This window comes from Cricetulus griseus, chromosome 3 (genome assembly GCF_003668045.3).
Source record: "Cricetulus griseus strain 17A/GY chromosome 3, alternate assembly CriGri-PICRH-1.0, whole genome shotgun sequence".
NCBI classification, from domain to species: Eukaryota; Metazoa; Chordata; class Mammalia; order Rodentia; family Cricetidae; genus Cricetulus; species Cricetulus griseus.
The window spans coordinates 159,525,292-159,541,611 of NC_048596.1; the positions used below are offsets into that span (position 1 = coordinate 159,525,292).

Here is a 16,320-nt window from a genome sequence, read left to right on the forward strand (position 1 = left end):
AGCGGAGGTCCCGTCACGTGACCGTATCTGAGTGGGCTCGCGGCCCCCACCCCACCAGGGGGCGTCCCCCACAACGCGTGGTCGACCCTCATTGGCCCGTGGTGTGACCAATAGAAATCGGCCATCTGGGATCCCAGCGTTCCGAGCCACAGCCTAACGTGCTGAGCCGGCTAGGATGCAATGAGAAGGGACGGCTGTGGGGCTAAACCAGTCAAAAGGGCCGAGGGGCGGGCTCAGCGGCTGTGTCAGGTTGGTGTGAGAGGTGGGTGCATATAAATCGGAGCCGCGGCGGCCGCATCCGTCAGTACCGCAGAGCAGCTGCCTGAGGATCGTTTTAAAGGGCCCGTGCGCCGCCGCCCCCTCGGCCCGCCATGCTCCTCTCCGTGCCGCTCCTGCTCGGCCTCCTCGGCCTGGCCGCCGCGGAACCTGCCGTCTATTTCAAAGAGCAGTTCTTGGACGGAGGTAAGGTCTGGGCGCGCCTCGAGGCCGCCTCAGCGACGGCTGGGCCCCGAGCCCGTGTCTGCTTCGTCGTGTGTAAATGTAATTACGGTTCAGAGGGCCAACACTGTGGCCCCGGGGGACTAGAGCCGCGGGCGGTTCCTGCTGTGCGTCCTTGGGGGACGTGGAAGGCACAGCGGCTTCCCGCGCCCGGAGTTGGGGTTCGCGCAGGGACCTGAAGCGAGGTGTCAGGATCGAGGTTGGGATGGGAATCCCCTCCCCCGCCCCCACCTGGTTGTGACTTCTGACAGACGTTGGGTATGGGGGCGGGGGTCAGCCGGCCAGCTGATCTGACTCTGTGCCCCCCCCACCAGATGACTGGACCAACCGCTGGGTCGAATCCAAACACAAGTCCGATTTTGGCAAATTTGTCCTCAGTTCTGGCAAATTCTACGGGGACCAGGAGAAGGATAAAGGTAAGAGGCAGGGAGTGGGATGTTCAGATTCAGGGCGACTTCCTGGAGGAAGCTGTAGTCAGCACTCAGGACTTGGGCTTTTCCCAGCAACACGGGAGCCAAGGACAGGTGGTGGAAGGAAGGGGAGGTCATCTGTGCCCCTTGAGGGCTAGGGCACGTGGGGTCCACCTGACGACACTCCCATCCCATCACAGGGCTGCAGACAAGCCAGGATGCCCGATTTTACGCGCTGTCCGCTAGATTCGAACCCTTCAGCAACAAGGGCCAGACACTGGTGGTACAGTTCACGGTGAAGCATGAGCAGAACATCGACTGTGGGGGTGGCTATGTGAAGCTGTTTCCGGGTAGTTTGGACCAGAAGGACATGCATGGAGACTCGGAATACAACATCATGTTTGGTGAGGGGGACCCCCAACCAGTGCTGATCTCTGTACAGTGGGCACAGACTGGTCCCTTTATACTCAGAAAGCTGATCTTCGCAACTATAGAAAGCACTTGGATGATGAGGATTTTTGTCCTGAAGGGACAACTAAAGGGTTTAACTATATGAGCTGTAGGTTTTATATTGTTCATTTGTATGATTGTTTCTAGATGTTTCCTAGTGTTAGAAATTAAGCCAATGACCCAATCTAAATCACAGGAAAACCTTTTGAGTTCATGCATATGTATATGTATGTATGGGCGTGCTGCTGTGAAGGTCAGAGGACAACTTCAGAAGTCTCTTTTGTCATCTAGATTCTGGGATTGAGTTCAGGTTGTCAGGCAGGCTTAGTGGAAAGCACCTGATTTACCGCTGAGCACTTGCCTGCCTCAAAATGGTGATCTTTTTAGATTTGTCCTGAGTGTAAGAATCAGGTCTGTTTGAGCCTAAAGTAGTAGCACACACCTTGAATCCTTGTACTGGGTGCAGTGAAGGCAGGTGCGTCTTTGTGGGTTCCAAGACAGTCAGGGATATGTAAAGAGAACCTGTCTATGTTAGAGACAAAATAGGTGCTATAGAGATGATTCAGTGGTTCCAGAGAACGTCAGGATCCATTATCTTTCTGGGTGTCGATCCAGTGCCCACTGCTAACCTCTGCAGGCTCCTGCATATGCATGATACATGTATGCACACATAAATAAATAAAGTTAGGTCCCTCTTTTACAAAGAGGAAGAGGGATAGAGCCTGCATTTGTTTCTCACATAGGTCCGGACATCTGTGGTCCTGGCACCAAGAAGGTTCATGTCATCTTTAACTACAAGGGCAAGAATGTGCTGATCAACAAGGATATCCGGTGTAAGGTGTGCCTGGGGTAGTTATTTTAAATTGCTATCATGGGAGGCCCAGGCAGTAGCCTGGTGGGAGGGGCTGCTCACCACCTTCCCTCTTCAGGATGATGAATTCACACACCTGTACACGCTGATTGTGCGGCCAGACAACACCTATGAGGTGAAAATTGACAACAGCCAGGTGGAGTCAGGCTCATTGGAGGATGATTGGGACTTTCTGCCACCCAAGAAGATAAAGGACCCTAATGCTGCCAAGCCAGAAGACTGGGATGAACGAGCCAAAATTGATGACCCCACAGATTCTAAACCTGAGGTTTGTGCTGGGACAGTGGCTCCACTGCCATCATAAAGTGGAGTACACTTGGGTCCACTCTGACCTCCATGTGTGTGTACTCCTAGGACTGGGACAAGCCTGAGCACATCCCTGACCCTGATGCTAAGAAGCCTGAGGACTGGGATGAAGAGATGGATGGGGAGTGGGAACCACCGGTAATTCAGAATCCTGAATACAAGGTAAGCTTGCATGGTGGGGTGTGGCTTACTGGTAAGATGCTTCCTGTGTGCTGTAATTAATATTGCATCAGAAACAAAACAAGATGGGCTTTGGGATTCTAGGCAGAGTTGTTTGTACTGAGGAATATGTCCACCTCTACTCATGTGGTTGTCTTCTGCAGGGCGAGTGGAAGCCACGTCAGATTGATAACCCAGATTACAAGGGTACCTGGATACACCCGGAAATTGACAACCCTGAATACTCCCCAGATGCCAACATTTATGCCTATGACAGTTTTGCTGTACTGGGCTTAGATCTCTGGCAGGTAAGGCACAGGAAAGACAAGGATCCCTGCCAGACCTAAGTTGTAGGATCACATTCTCGAAGATCTGGAGGGAAAAGCAGGCATAGACACCAACCTCAAGGTGACCAGATTCCAAAATGGTACATTTTATGAGACATTCCTGTATTATCTCCTTTTTCTTCACTGCACAAAAGAAAGTTTCGGGGGGAGGGTTTCTCTGTGTAACAGCCCTGGCTGTCCTGAAACTCACTCTATAGATCAGGCTGCCCTCTAACTCAGATCCGCCTGTGTCTGCCTCCAGAGTGCTGGGATTAAAGGTGTGCACTACCACCTGGTGAGAAAGTTGGTTTTATTATCAACACATTTTTACTTAGTTTGTATTTATGTGGGTGTACATATGGAGGTCAGAGGAAAACTAAGAAAGACTCGTTTTCTTCGCCATATGTGTCTTAAGAATCAACTCTGGCAGCCGGGCAACGGTGGTGCACGCCTTTAATCCCAGCACTCGGGAGGCAGAGGCAGGCAGATCTCTGAGTTAGAGACCAGCCTGGTCTACAAGAGCTAGTTCCAGGACAGCCTCCAAAGCCAAAGAGAAACCTTGTTTCGAAAAAACCAAAAAAAGAAAAAAAAAATCAACTCTGGCAGCAAGTGTCTTTATTTACAGAGCTGTCTCTCTCTGGTCCAATGAGCACCTTTCTTCAGGGCTACTTGCCATGTGCTGCTGATCCTTTGTTGAAGTACCTGTGCAAAGTTAGCTCAGGTCACCCTATTAGAACTCTGACTGCCCTGGCTACATAATGAAACAGGAATTTAAAAAAACAAAAACAAAAAAAACATTGGTACTGAATTTTTGTCATTGGTGTGTTTTTCTGCCCAGGATGGTTCTTGGCATGTGTTAGGTTGGTACCTGGAAAAAGAAAGTGAGTTCCTATTATAGAGGGAGTTGTATGAAAAGTGAAGTCACTAGGGCAGAGGTTTGAATCCTGAAAGCATGGCTTTTGAATGGTGTTACATCTTTTTTTTTTTTCCTTTTAAGAGTTTTGAGGCAGGGTGGTCTTGGTATGTGTCCTTGGCTGTCTTGGAATTCACCATATATCCAGGTCTGGCCTGGGATTCCCTTCTTGCCTTCCCACTGCATCAACATACCTGTCCCTCCCTCCCTTTTTAAAAAAAGTTTTGACAAGAGTTTCACTGTGTAACACTGGCTGGCTTAGAACCCCACAAGTGGTCTGCTTCCTCAGTGCTGGGGTTAAAGGCATGTCCTGCCACCACACCTGCTGCCCTACAGGGTGGAAGTAGAGTCCTGTCCAGAGCCAGGGCTGTCAGAAGTTACTGCTGACCATATGTCTTTCCATTCTTCCCCAGGTCAAGTCTGGCACAATCTTTGACAACTTTCTCATCACCAATGATGAAGCCTATGCAGAGGAGTTTGGCAATGAGACATGGGGTGTCACCAAGGTGAGCTGGGTTCCTGCTTCACTGGGGGTCAACTGGGAGAACAGGCAGGCAGGCAAAAGCCAGGTACTAAAAGGTGTCTGTGCCACAGGCTTCAGAAAAGCAGATGAAGGACAAGCAGGATGAGGAGCAGAGGCTGAAGGAAGAAGAAGAAGACAAGAAGCGTAAAGAGGAGGAAGAGGCTGAGGACAAAGAGGATGAGGATGACAGAGATGAAGATGAAGAAGATGAGGATGAGAAGGAGGAAGATGAGGAGGATACTACCCCTGGCCAGACCAAGGATGAGCTGTAGAGGCCATACCACCTGCCTCCAGGGCTGGACTGAGGCCTGAACACCCCACTGCAGAGCTGGCTGCTCCCAATAATGTCTCTATGAGACTCAGGAACTTTTCAGTTTTTTCCAGGCAGGTTCAGATCTGGGGTGAATTCTGATTTTGTTTCCCTGCCTCCCCCCAACCTCCCCCCTCCCATTTTTTTCTTTTTTTACTGGTGTTTGTCTTAATTCTCCTTTAGCCCTCAACCTCCTGGCTTCTCATTTTGAATCAACATCTTTCCCTATGTCCCTTTTCTCTATCCAACCCCTGGTCACAACCCTCCCAACTTCAGGAACGGGTGTGGAGGAAAAGTCCTAGGCTTGAGATTTCATCTGCTCTCCTTCTTGGATCTCAGAGGAGTGCAGGAGAAGGGGGTGGTGTATCCCTCCCCCAGCACTGAGGAAGAATGGGGGTCTTCTCATCCCCGTTCTCCCTTGCCCCCAGGACTGGGCCACTTGTGGGGCAGCCAGTTCTAGCACAGCTCACACTGAGAGTGTAAGAACTACAAACAAAATTTCTATTAAATTAAGTTTTGTGTCTTCCCTATCGTGTCTCCTTCTCTGGGAGGATTACGTCAGGGAATCAAAGGTGGCCTTTTGAGGTGCTGGTGGCTCATGTTTGAGCTATTGGAGTTGGCGGAGTCCAACAAAGTGACATGGCTGCATATGATATGTATCCTGTAATCTTAAGTAGGAACGCAGCTGTCAGGTTTTGATGCCAGGTCTCCCTGTAGTAATTCCCTTGTCCTGGCAACAGACATGTGATTGACAGCCTGGTGCTGACTACTGGGGCGGATATTTGAACCTTAATCTTAACCATCTATTGTTGGTTTCCTTTCTGAAACTACTACATAAGATAGTTGGGCAAATTCAAACCTCACATTAGTGGAGTAAATGCTGGTAGCTCATTTTATAGTCAAAGAACTAAAGTCAAAGATAGTGAGTGGCTTAACCCAGCGGCCAATATTTCTAGGACTAAGCTGATAGAAAAGGGATTGGTTTAAAGATTGGGTTGTGTTCCGTTGGAGATGGCTTACCTGGCATGCCCTACCACAGGAAAAAAAAGAAAATGGGATTCGGGTGACTGATGGGGTCTCAAGGTTTCCATTTTAAGCTCCACTGAGTAGGTTGGAAGGTGGGCAGGAGGCCTGTGTTATTAGAAGGAAACTGATTCGCCCTTGGCAGAACCTTGCTCAGGTGACCAGAGGGAGGCAGGCCTTTGGCAAGTGCTTTGTCACTGGTGTGGCTAGAAATATGGCAAAGCAAGCTCCAAAGTAGTGAGTATTAAGTGTTGATGCCTATGTTGTATTTACTGAGAACTTTAGCTTCTTAAGTCACCCTCAAGATGCCCCAGCTTCCCAAGTCTGACATTTCATTACCTTTTAGTATGTGGTGGTAACCTAAGGCTTGTAATACCCCTTACCTCCCAGAAAAATAGGTGCAAGCAAGGAAAGTCTATGGGAGGAAGAATGAAGTATTTAATACAAAGGAGCCTTGCACATATTAATACTTTTGAGGTGTTTAATAGTTATTGCAGGACCATGAAGAGGTAGGGGACCCATGAACTAGAAGTCAAAGCTTATTCCAAAAGTGATGATAGTCTTGAAAATGGAGCCACATAAGTTACCATTTTTACCTTTGAGATTTATAGTAACTTCACTTTCTTCTAGGCTTGAGTAATTAACAGTGCTCTGTGGGATTTTTTAAATTTTTGCCATGTCCGAAATAGGTCAATAATCCTATAACAAATACCTTAAAAACTTGGAGGTGGAAGGGGGGTAGCTCAGAAGCCATTTTACAGGCATATGACATCACTATTAGGCATGACATCACCCAGACCCTATGATGTCTGTTCCCACAGCAAAAGCTCAAAGCTGAGTTTGCGCATGTCTAAGGTAAGGAAGCGTTGCCGCGCATGCTCTAGAGGTCGAGGGGGTCACAGGCGGGTCATATACACTGACGATTTGCGCGCGCTTCCCTCTTGTCCCGGAAGTGCTTTCCCTACGGCACAGCTGGGCGCTAAGATGGCGGCGGCGTGAGTTGCATGTTGTACGAGGATCCTGGGGCTGCCGCATTGCTCCGGCCCCGCCATGGCCATCACCGTCACGCTTAAAACGTTGCAGCAGCAGACCTTCAAGATACGCATGGAGCCTGAGGAGACGGTGCGGGCCGGAGCCCGGGGGCGGGAGCGACCGGCTGTCGGTCGGGGTGGGTGGGGGCAGGGAGGCCCGGATCCAACGGGAGGGGCGGGGAGGACTTGCGGCCGGGCCCTGCTGCCCTTTCCCAGCGACCCGACCTCCTCGCACCCCCCTTCCCATCGCCCCTGCCCTGCCCCGGGGCTCAGGCGCCCTTCCCGGGTTGGCCCCAGGGCGAGTCCCCAGTCCCGCTCCTGTGCCAGCTGCCGACTCCGCATTCCCAGCCTGCAAGCCGCTCGGGTGACCACGTTTGGCGTCAGTGGCCAAGAGGTGCCAACTGGTGACAACAATGTTGATAATAATAAATGGTCTTAATCTTAATAGTTTTGGTGGTCCGTGTTTGTTGGCCGTTTATTCTTTGCCAGTGTCGTCTTGCTGAATCTGCAAAATAGTGTTGTCCTTTGGGGACTCCTAACTTTCCCCGTTTGACAACCTCAGAGTTAAGGAAGTTTGCCATGGTCACAGCAAGTAATGGAAGAGACGGGATTAATTTTTTTTTTGTTGTTTTGTTTTATGTAACAGACAGCAGCCTAAACTTGCTGCATGAACTTTGTTTGCTTTTGCTTTTTGAGAGTGAGGTCTTGTTTTGTTGTCCAGTGCTGCTTTGAATTTCTGGGCCCAAGTGATAGGTATTGCCTTAGCCTCCCAAGTAGGTGATACTATTGTTTGAGCCACCTCCCCTGAATCTTCTCAAATATACTATGAAGCCACTGCTATACCCTTAGTGAAGTCTAGGCATAGTGGTCATGTCTATAATCCCTGAACACTGAGGCCAAGATGGGGATTGTTTTAAGTTCCAGACCAGCCTGAGCTATGTAGTTAGGCCAGCCTGGAGTGCAGAATAAGACCATTTCAAAAAAGGAGGGGGTAAAGGATTTCCTCAATAATTACAGAACAGTTAACTTTTTGTGGCCAGCAGTGGGTATACCCTTTCATTTCCTTTTTACTGTTTCCCTTCTCAACAACATGACATCTGAAATACAAGTTTGCTTTTTTTCTCACATCAAGGTCTTCTCCATGAGAACAGTGACTGAATTCTGTTTTGTTCTGTTCCACAGGCTGTTGTAAAACAGGGTTTGGGATGGAGCTCTTGTAGAACAATTAGGCCACCACAATCACACGCACATACACACACAACGAGCAGCATAAGTGTCTGGCCTGTAATAGATTGCTGTCGACTGGCCACATTGAGTAGGAGTCTCTTATGATTGAGAGCAAAGCTTTTCCCCTAAGGTAAAAGGGTCAGGAAAGGTGTCTTTATTTTATCTGAGACAGTTTCACTATATAGTCCTGGCTAGCCTGGAATTCAAAGTGATCCACTTGTCGTTCCAAAGTACTGGGATTCAATGTGTGCACAACCATGCCTAGACTTCACTGAGGGTATCTTAGAGTGTTAGTGCTATGTGTAAACATACACATCACACTATTAAAGCCGTGTTTTTAATGCCTGTACTCCTTATTCCAGGTGAAGGTGCTGAAGGAGAAGATAGAGGCTGAGAAGGGTAGAGATGCTTTCCCTGTGGCTGGACAGAAACTCATCTATGCTGGCAAGATCTTGAATGATGATGTCCCCATCAAGGAATACCATATAGATGAGAAGAACTTTGTGGTTGTAATGGTGACCAAGGTGGGTAGATTAGCTGGGATGCTGGCAAAGGGCTTGTGTGCCCAGGAGAGATTAGCCATAGGCAGGGTGGGGCTGTGATGGGGCAGGATGTTGAGGCTTGATAGGGATGCTGCTGCCTGATCCCTTTTTCTTGCTGCCACAGGCCAAGGCTGGCCAAAGTACCCCAGCACCCCCAGAGGTCTCACCCACTGCTGCCCCAGAGTCCTCCACACCCTTTCCTCCGGCTCCAACATCAGGCATGTCCCATCCTCCACCTGCCAGCAGAGAGGACAAGAGCCCATCAGAGGAATCAGCTACTGCAACATCTCCAGAATCCATCTCTGGGTAAGGAAGGGGCAGTAGCCTTACCTGTGCCCTGTCCTCTGCACTTTCCAGTGTGGTCCCATGCACTTGTGGGGAGGGCAAGCCACCAGAAGCCAGGGTCCGATTTCTCTCTCTTGAATTTGCAGCTCTGTTCCCTCTTCAGGTAGCAGCGGGCGAGAGGAAGACGCAGCTTCCACATTAGGTGGGTGGGTGGTCCTCAGGGCAGAGGCGACTGGGAGCCCCAGCCATCCGCCTTTGACAGCCTTGTCTGGGTATGGGAGGGTCTGGGAGCAGCCCTTCTGTGCCCCTGGTGACCCAGGCCCTGCTGCTCCCTCCACAGTGACTGGCTCTGAGTATGAGACGATGCTGACTGAGATCATGTCCATGGGCTACGAGCGGGAGCGGGTTGTGGCCGCATTGAGGGCCAGCTACAACAACCCCCACAGAGCTGTGGAATACTTGCTCACGGTGAGGGAGTCTCCAGATCTTGGTGCCTCAACAGGCAATGGAGGTGGAACCTACCCCATAGGCTCATGGGTATCACGTGTTGCCACTGAAGGCTTCTCAAAGAGGCTGTACGAGAGTGTGGAAGGCAGGCATGAGGCCTTCCTGTCTCCTGTCAGGCTGATCAACTGGGAGGGGGAAGTGGGTCTGTTGGAGAGAACTAAAAAGCAGGATCCCTGACAGGGAATTCCCGGGAGTCCTGAGCCGGAACATGGTTCTGTTCAGGAGAGCCAGGTACCAGAACAGCCGGCCGTGGAAGCAGGTGAGTAGGATGGATTTGCACATGTGGGTATCTACAGTAGACACAGGAGCCCTGCAGGGCTCTCACCACACCTCTTCCTGCCACCAGCAGGGGAAAACCCCCTGGAGTTCCTGCGGGACCAGCCCCAGTTCCAGAACATGCGGCAGGTGATCCAGCAGAATCCAGCCTTGCTCCCTGCACTGCTCCAGCAACTGGGCCAGGAGAACCCTCAGCTCTTGCAGGTGCGGCCCAGGGTGAGGGAACTGAGACAGACACCTTTTCTAGTTCTTTAGGGGATCACCCAGGGACATAGCTTTGCTCTGAGAAAGCAGAACTAGCACAGGCCCAGCCCCTTGCTCCCTGATGACGGCAAGGTTATGTGTAGTTGGACTCTCATGAGGTATGGATGTTATTGACATCCACCTGCTGAAGGTCAGGCCCAGAGCAGGTTGCCGTATGTCTGGGTCCTGGACTCTGGTCACAGCATTTTTGAGTGCTTGCTCCCCTTCCTGCTCCTCAGTCCTGGCCTTCTTGATCTGACCTTCACCTTTTGACCCTCTGTATGGTGACCTATCTGAACCTGTGTCACCAGAACCCTTGGAACCCTCTCATCTGAGCTATGAGAGGACTTCCTGGACCGATGAGTTCTTAGGCCCGTTTGATTCTAGTTGTATTTCTGCACTGAGCCTCTGGTAGCCTTGTGGGGACTGTTTCTCTGTTTCTACCCCTATGGCAGCTACTTCTCCCTCCCAGTATCCTGGCACCCTCCTCTCATGTCTCCTAATTCTGCACAGTGCCCCTGGTGAACTGCCCACCAAGAGGCTAGATTGCTGAAAAGGCCCTTTTTAATGTGAAAATAGTCAGAAGTCTGCAGAAACAAACGGTTGCTTCAGAATCTCTGGATTTCCAAGTAGAGTGTATTTAATAGATTCTAGAGCCGAGTGTGACAGTGCATACCTGTAAGCACAGCACTTAGGTGACTGAGGCAGGAGGATCACTGAACTTGAAGACAGCTCCTTCTAATAGTGAAATCATTTCAAAAAAGAAAGAAAAAAGATAAAGGTTGCACAGGCTGAGTGTTACTCAGTAGGGAGTGCTTGTGCTTAGCAGGTTGAGACCTGGGTTTACTTGCAACACCACAAAGAGAAGGACCCAAGCAGCACTGCCTTGTTTGCCACTGTGGCTTCCCACTGCCACAGGAGAAAGGTCTTCCCAGACTTTCTGTGCTGTTCGTGCCACTGAGCTCTCCCACCCCTGGGCATTTTCACTTGGTACTTGTTTTAGCCAGAGGCAAGCCCCCCTCTTCCTGCCCCAGACAGTGGGTCCCTCCCACAAGGCCTCAGTGATTTAACTAGCATATCTGCAATTATTTGATTTGAACTTTTTGTTTTTCTTCAGTCTCACTATATAGGTTAGGCTGAACTATATGGTTTCAAACTCATGGTGATCCTCCAGCTTCAGCCTCCTGAGTGCTGGGATTAAAGGAATGAACTGCCATGCCTAGGTTTGGTATATTTATTTACTTCTTTGTTTGTTTGTTTTATTGAGACATTTAATTGAGACACCATGTAGCCCTGGCTAGCTTGAAACTCCTCTGTAGACCAAGCTGGCCTTAAACTCTGATCCACCTGCCTCTGCCTCCCAAGTGCTGGAATTTAAGGCATGTGTCACCAAACCCGTATTCCCAGCTTGGCATCTTAGCCCCACCTTGACAGTTTCTTTCTATAGCTACATGGCTGTTTGGCCAGAGCAGGCACCTTCAGAGTGTTTGACAATTTGATGTGTATGCAAGGGCTGTAATGGGACCTGGGCATATTTGTCAAGGACTGTGGATTGTCATCTTTCTCGTTCTTCTCACAGCAAATTAGCCGACACCAGGAGCAGTTCATCCAGATGTTGAATGAGCCCCCTGGGGAGCTGGCAGACATCTCTGATGTAGAGGGGGAGGTTGGTGCCATAGGTGAGGAGGCCCCACAGATGAATTATATCCAGGTGACGCCGCAGGAGAAGGAAGCTATAGAAAGGGTAAGAAGCCTGGCTAAAGAGCCACTCATGGTGGGCAGCCCCATGCTTCCCTCCTTCTTACCCCTGCCCATCTTCCCACAGCTGAAGGCACTGGGCTTCCCAGAGAGCCTGGTGATCCAGGCCTACTTCGCGTGTGAAAAAAATGAGAACTTGGCTGCCAACTTCCTTCTGAGTCAGAACTTTGATGATGAGTGATACTGGGAGGCTAGAACGCCCCTACCCCACTCCACAAAAGTTTTATAAAAGAAAAGGTGTGTGTGTGTGTGTGTATATATATATATATATACACACACACACATATATATACATATATATATATATACATACACACACATATATATATTCATGTTTATTTAAGAGGAAGAAAAAATTAAAAAACTATTAAAAAAAAAAAAAAAAAGAAACAACACCTAGGCCAGATTCCCACCTTTCTGAAGTGGCCCCTATTCCCATCTCAGTCCGACAAGACCTGGGCCAGACAGCTGTCCCCATCCTCTTAACAGAGCCCAGCCTGCTCAAAGTTGCTGGCAAGACCAGGAGGTGACAGATGGGCCCCTCTTGGCCTCTGTCCCAGCTCCCTGCAGCCAGATGGAGAGGCGCCTGCCTGCTTCCCCATCCCCTGAAGCATCCCCAAGGACAACCCACCTCCCTCCTCCATGATGAGGGGAAGCTGGAGCCCTAAACTTTTATCCTCCGTTGGAGTGGCCCAAATCTTTCCATCTGGAGCGAGTGAGTTCATTAGAAGCCCAAGGCTTTCTCCCTAGTCTGGCCTTGGCCTCCAGCCTGGAGAAGAGGTAACATCAGCTCTGAAGGCCAAGGCCACCCCACCCCAGGGCAGAACCACATCTCTGATAAAGGTTTTGAAGTGAATAAAGTTTTAAAAATGAGCCCTAACAATGGTGCATGCCTACTGGAGCTTCTCACACCAGCTTGTGAGTCTGTGAGCTAGCTGGGCACAGGTGACATGGGCATGCTGAGAACTGGGGAAGAGGCCTGAGCCTCACAGATGGGGGCCCCAGCGTCTCCTCCCTCTGGAAACTTGGGCCCCTGCCCCAGCTCAGCCCTAGAAAGGGCTGCTGCTCCCTCTCATGCAGTCTGTTTGGCTGTATTCCCCCCTGGTAATTGGCTAATTACTGGAGATTAATGTTGGTAAACAGAAGCCTCCTTCTCCACTGCCATCTGCTCCTTCATTATTTGCCCATCCATTCCCCTTTCTCTGTCCCTGAAGCCCCAGTCATGGCATGGCTTAGTGTCCAGGTGTGAACAAAGCCCAGCAGAGGATTCTTCCACCCCAGGTATTGGGGAATGAGCCAAGGGACCCAGGAAGTCACAGCTTGAGGGAGAATATGTAGATTAGGGGCTGTCAGCAGCAGGCTTTATTGGGAAAGGGGCTTTAGGAGCTGGCTTCCCCAGACACTGCTGGGTCCTGGGCTTTAGCAGAGGCCATAGCAGCGTCTCGCGCTTCCTTCTTCTGTCGCTGTCTCTCCTCCTTGAGGCGCTTGCGTTGCTGCTTGTCTAGGTCCTGTAATAGCTCCTGGAATTGGGCACTCCTTGGGTCCACATGGTAACCCAGGCGCTCCTGAGCCTCAGCCTGTAACCGGGCCCTCCGCTCCTTGTCAGCCTGAGCTTTTTCCCAGCGTTCCCGCTTCTGCTGTCGCCAGTTCTCAATCATTTGTGGCATCTTGGCCATGCACTCTGAGATATGCTGTTCCCTGCAGAGGAAAGCAGACAGTGAGGCAGACCAAGTCAACCCTGTCTACTAAACCATCCGCATGCCCATGTCATGGCTGTCCAAATTTAGACACAGAAACAACTGGATGGATGTTTCCTTCCAGCCTGGTGGATTTGTAGACACACTCATCATATCTTCAGTCTTGAGACAGCAAAACTGAAGAGAATCAAGCCTTAGGAAGAAGAGGACCATCCAGCTAGGGTGAGACAGATGGGGAACCAGCTCTATCCTTCAGTGCCAGCATGGCCCTGGACAGCTGACTTGGCTTCTTCAGGCCTCCGTTTCATTTGTAACAAGGGTAATCTTGTCCTTCCAAAGTTGTTGAGAGGACAAGCTTAAATACCAGGAACACATTCATCTGCCCCCAAAATGGCATCATCCAAATGTCTGTGTGGCTTGCCTTCATTCCCCTCAGATCTATGATCATTGACTTGTTCCTCCTTTGCTGACATCTGCCCTGGACTTCACAGCCCAGCACTACTCTCTTCTCCCATTACCCAATCACACCGGCCTAGTGCCTTCTTGGGCACACTTCTAGACATTTTTTTTTTTAAGATTTATTTATTTATTATGTATACATTGCATGCCAGAAGAGGGCACCAGATCACATTACAGATGGTTGTGAGCCACCATGTGGTTGTTGGGAATTGAACTCAGGACCTCTGGAAGAGCAGTCAGTGCTCTTAACCCCTGAGCCATCTCTCCAACCCACTTCTAGACATTTTTTAAAGTTAATTTCTTTCTTTCTTTTTTTTTTTGGTTTTTTGAGACAGGGTTTCTCTGTGTAGCTTTGGAGCCTATCCTGGCACTCGCTCTGGAGACCAGGCTGGCCTGGAACTCACAGAGATCCGCCTGCCTCTGCCTCCTGAGTGCTGGGATTAAAGGCGTGTGCCACAAACGCCCAGCAATTTCTTTTTTCTTTCCTTTTTTTTTTTTTGTTTGTTTTTTTTTTTGAAACAGAGTTTCTCTGTGTGGTCCTGGCTGCCCTGGAACTTACTCTGTAGTGTAGAGACTGGCCTTGATCTCAGAGAGCTGCCTGCCTCTGCCTGGGTGTTGGGATTCAAGGCGTGCATGACCACTGGTCTGACATTTTCTTTAAAGATAGGATCTAGACTGGCCTCAAAACCCAGTAATCCACCTGCCTGTGGTTCCAGATGGCTAGGAATAAAGGTGTGCTCCCATCACAACCAGCTTGCTTATGATCAAAGTTCTCACTGAGTAACAGCTGTGAGGGCTATCTTCAAAATCAGAATTTCCACTTGCCTCTGAACCATGTCTTCGCCAAGTTAGAGGCATGTGCCACTCAACCTCAGGACCTTTGCACCACCTGCTCCCTCTACTGGGAACTCTCCTAGAGATGTTTCCAGTACCTACAACTGGTTATATGGGGCTTTGCTTAAATATCACAAGGGCATAATCCCAGAACTTGAGAGGCAAAGGTGGTCAGAACTCTGATCTACAAAGTGAGTTCCAGGACAGCCAAGACTGTTACACAGCGAAACCCTGTCTCAAAAAACCACACACACACACACACACACACACTCACACACACACACAACCATCACAAGGGCCCCCCTTTTGTTTTTTTTGTTTTTTTTTGAGACAGGGTCTCTGTGTATCCTTGGCTGGCCTGGAACTCACCGAGATCTTCCTGTCTCTGACTCCAGAGTGTGGGGATTAAAGGCTTGCACCACCACTGCCTGGCTCCAGCATGCACTCTTAACTGTGTTTTGTCTTCCCAAGGGTCCCTTATGTGAAATTCTTGTCTGTTTTGTTCCCTTTCGTGTGGATCCTTAGATTCTTACACAGAATATTCAGTAAAAATAAAATAGTTGAGGCTTTGTACAGGCCTGTAAACTCTCAGATATTGGGAAGGTAAAGACAGATGGATTCTAGATTCAGGGCAACATGAGTTAAGTAAGGTTAACAGTGAGACCTTGTTTAAAAAGAAATACAAGGAGGGCGGGCTAGTGATACAGCTCAGTGGTAAAGGAAGAGGAAAAGTAAGGACAGACACAAAAGCTGCAGTTGAGTGGCTACAAGAATTTACCCACAAGTTTGTTTTTCAGCCAAGTGAACAAGCAGGCCTGTTAACCCTGCGCCACAAGGACTCCGCATGCCTCCAACGGGAGGACTCACGGTTTCGGGGCTGTGGGTTACCTGGCACGACGCCTCGCCTCCTCGGCCTGCTGCTTCGCGCGCAGCGACTCTTGCATGGTCGCTAAGCTCGGGTACCATTCTCGCTCCTCCGCCTCCAACTCGCGAAGCTGCTCTGGCGAGGGCCACAGGGAGGCGGGGGCCACCCCAGAGGCGGCGCCGTGCCGCGCGAACTGCTTGGCCGCGTACCGCGGGCCTAGCTGCCACCGCGGGCTCAGCAGGTTCTCCGGGTCTGGCCAGTGGGGTCCAGGGCTGCGGCGCGGGGGCGGCGGCGCATGGTAGTTGCGGGACCTGGGACGCAGAACCGCAGAGAGCCGCAGTGCGCCGCACGTCCGCATCGCGGGGGCCGCCATCTTGGCTGTGGGTCCTCGCGGGCGGCGGGCTGGCTAGGGCGCTGCCTGCGCGGCCGAAACCTCGGGGCCTCGGTCAGGGAGCCCGGGGGTCAAGGGGTTCAAGTAACGTCGGTGCATGCCCGGCAGGTGGTGGGTTCTTAATGTTACATGGTGCACGCCTTTAATCCCAGCACTCAGGAGGCAGAGGCAGGCTGATCTCTGTGAGTTCAGCGACGGCTATGACCTGGTATCCAAAAGAAAGAAAAAAACATTATATATACATGTAAGATTAATTTCTATATTGGAAGAGGGGAGTGTGAGTGACCACGTGGAAGTCAGAGGACAACTCGGGGAACTTCTCCCACCATGTGGGTTAGTTATAAGATGGAATTCCTTCATCCCACCTGGTGGCAAATGCCCTGAGTCTTCCCACTCTGTAGCCAGGTCAACCTGGA

At 50.3% G+C, this 16,320-nt stretch overlaps 3 protein-coding genes across 5 annotated transcripts; 2 read left to right on the top strand and 1 right to left on the bottom strand.

Moving 5' to 3' along the window:
• The first annotated feature begins 371 nt into the window (after nt 1-371).
• Nucleotides 372-4,728, top strand: Calr (calreticulin). The gene is given in 9 exon segments (NM_001244122.1): nt 372-462; nt 813-914; nt 1,109-1,312; nt 2,102-2,196; nt 2,288-2,497; nt 2,584-2,697; nt 2,859-3,002; nt 4,347-4,439; nt 4,528-4,728. Coding segments are annotated over 9 exon segments (1,254 nt in total).
• A 710-nt stretch (nt 4,729-5,438) lies between these two features.
• On the top strand, nt 5,439-12,538 carry Rad23a (RAD23 homolog A, nucleotide excision repair protein). Of its 3 annotated transcripts, none has more exons than XM_027406242.2 (9): nt 5,439-6,911; nt 8,410-8,571; nt 8,714-8,895; nt 9,021-9,076; nt 9,215-9,342; nt 9,562-9,640; nt 9,728-9,861; nt 11,480-11,644; nt 11,726-12,538. In XM_027406242.2, the coding sequence occupies exons 1-9, from the start codon at nt 6,840-6,842 to the stop codon at nt 11,837-11,839; spliced, it is 1,092 nt and encodes a 363-aa protein (XP_027262043.1). In that variant the 5' UTR covers nt 5,439-6,839; the 3' UTR covers nt 11,840-12,538. The 3 variants fall into 3 exon arrangements, with proteins under 3 accessions (XP_027262043.1, XP_027262044.1, XP_027262045.1); XM_027406243.2 differs by having other exon boundaries at nt 9,731-9,861; XM_027406244.2 differs by having other exon boundaries at nt 11,480-11,579; nt 11,726-11,781.
• Nucleotides 12,539-12,991: 453 nt separating this feature from the next.
• Nucleotides 12,992-15,920, bottom strand: Gadd45gip1 (GADD45G interacting protein 1). The gene is made up of 2 exons (XM_027406245.1): nt 15,537-15,920; nt 12,992-13,356 (listed from the first exon to the last, which is right to left on the bottom strand). The coding sequence occupies exons 1-2, from the start codon at nt 15,884-15,886 to the stop codon at nt 13,038-13,040; spliced, it is 669 nt and encodes a 222-aa protein (XP_027262046.1). The 5' UTR covers nt 15,887-15,920; the 3' UTR covers nt 12,992-13,037.
• Between the last annotated feature and the right edge of the window lie 400 nt (nt 15,921-16,320).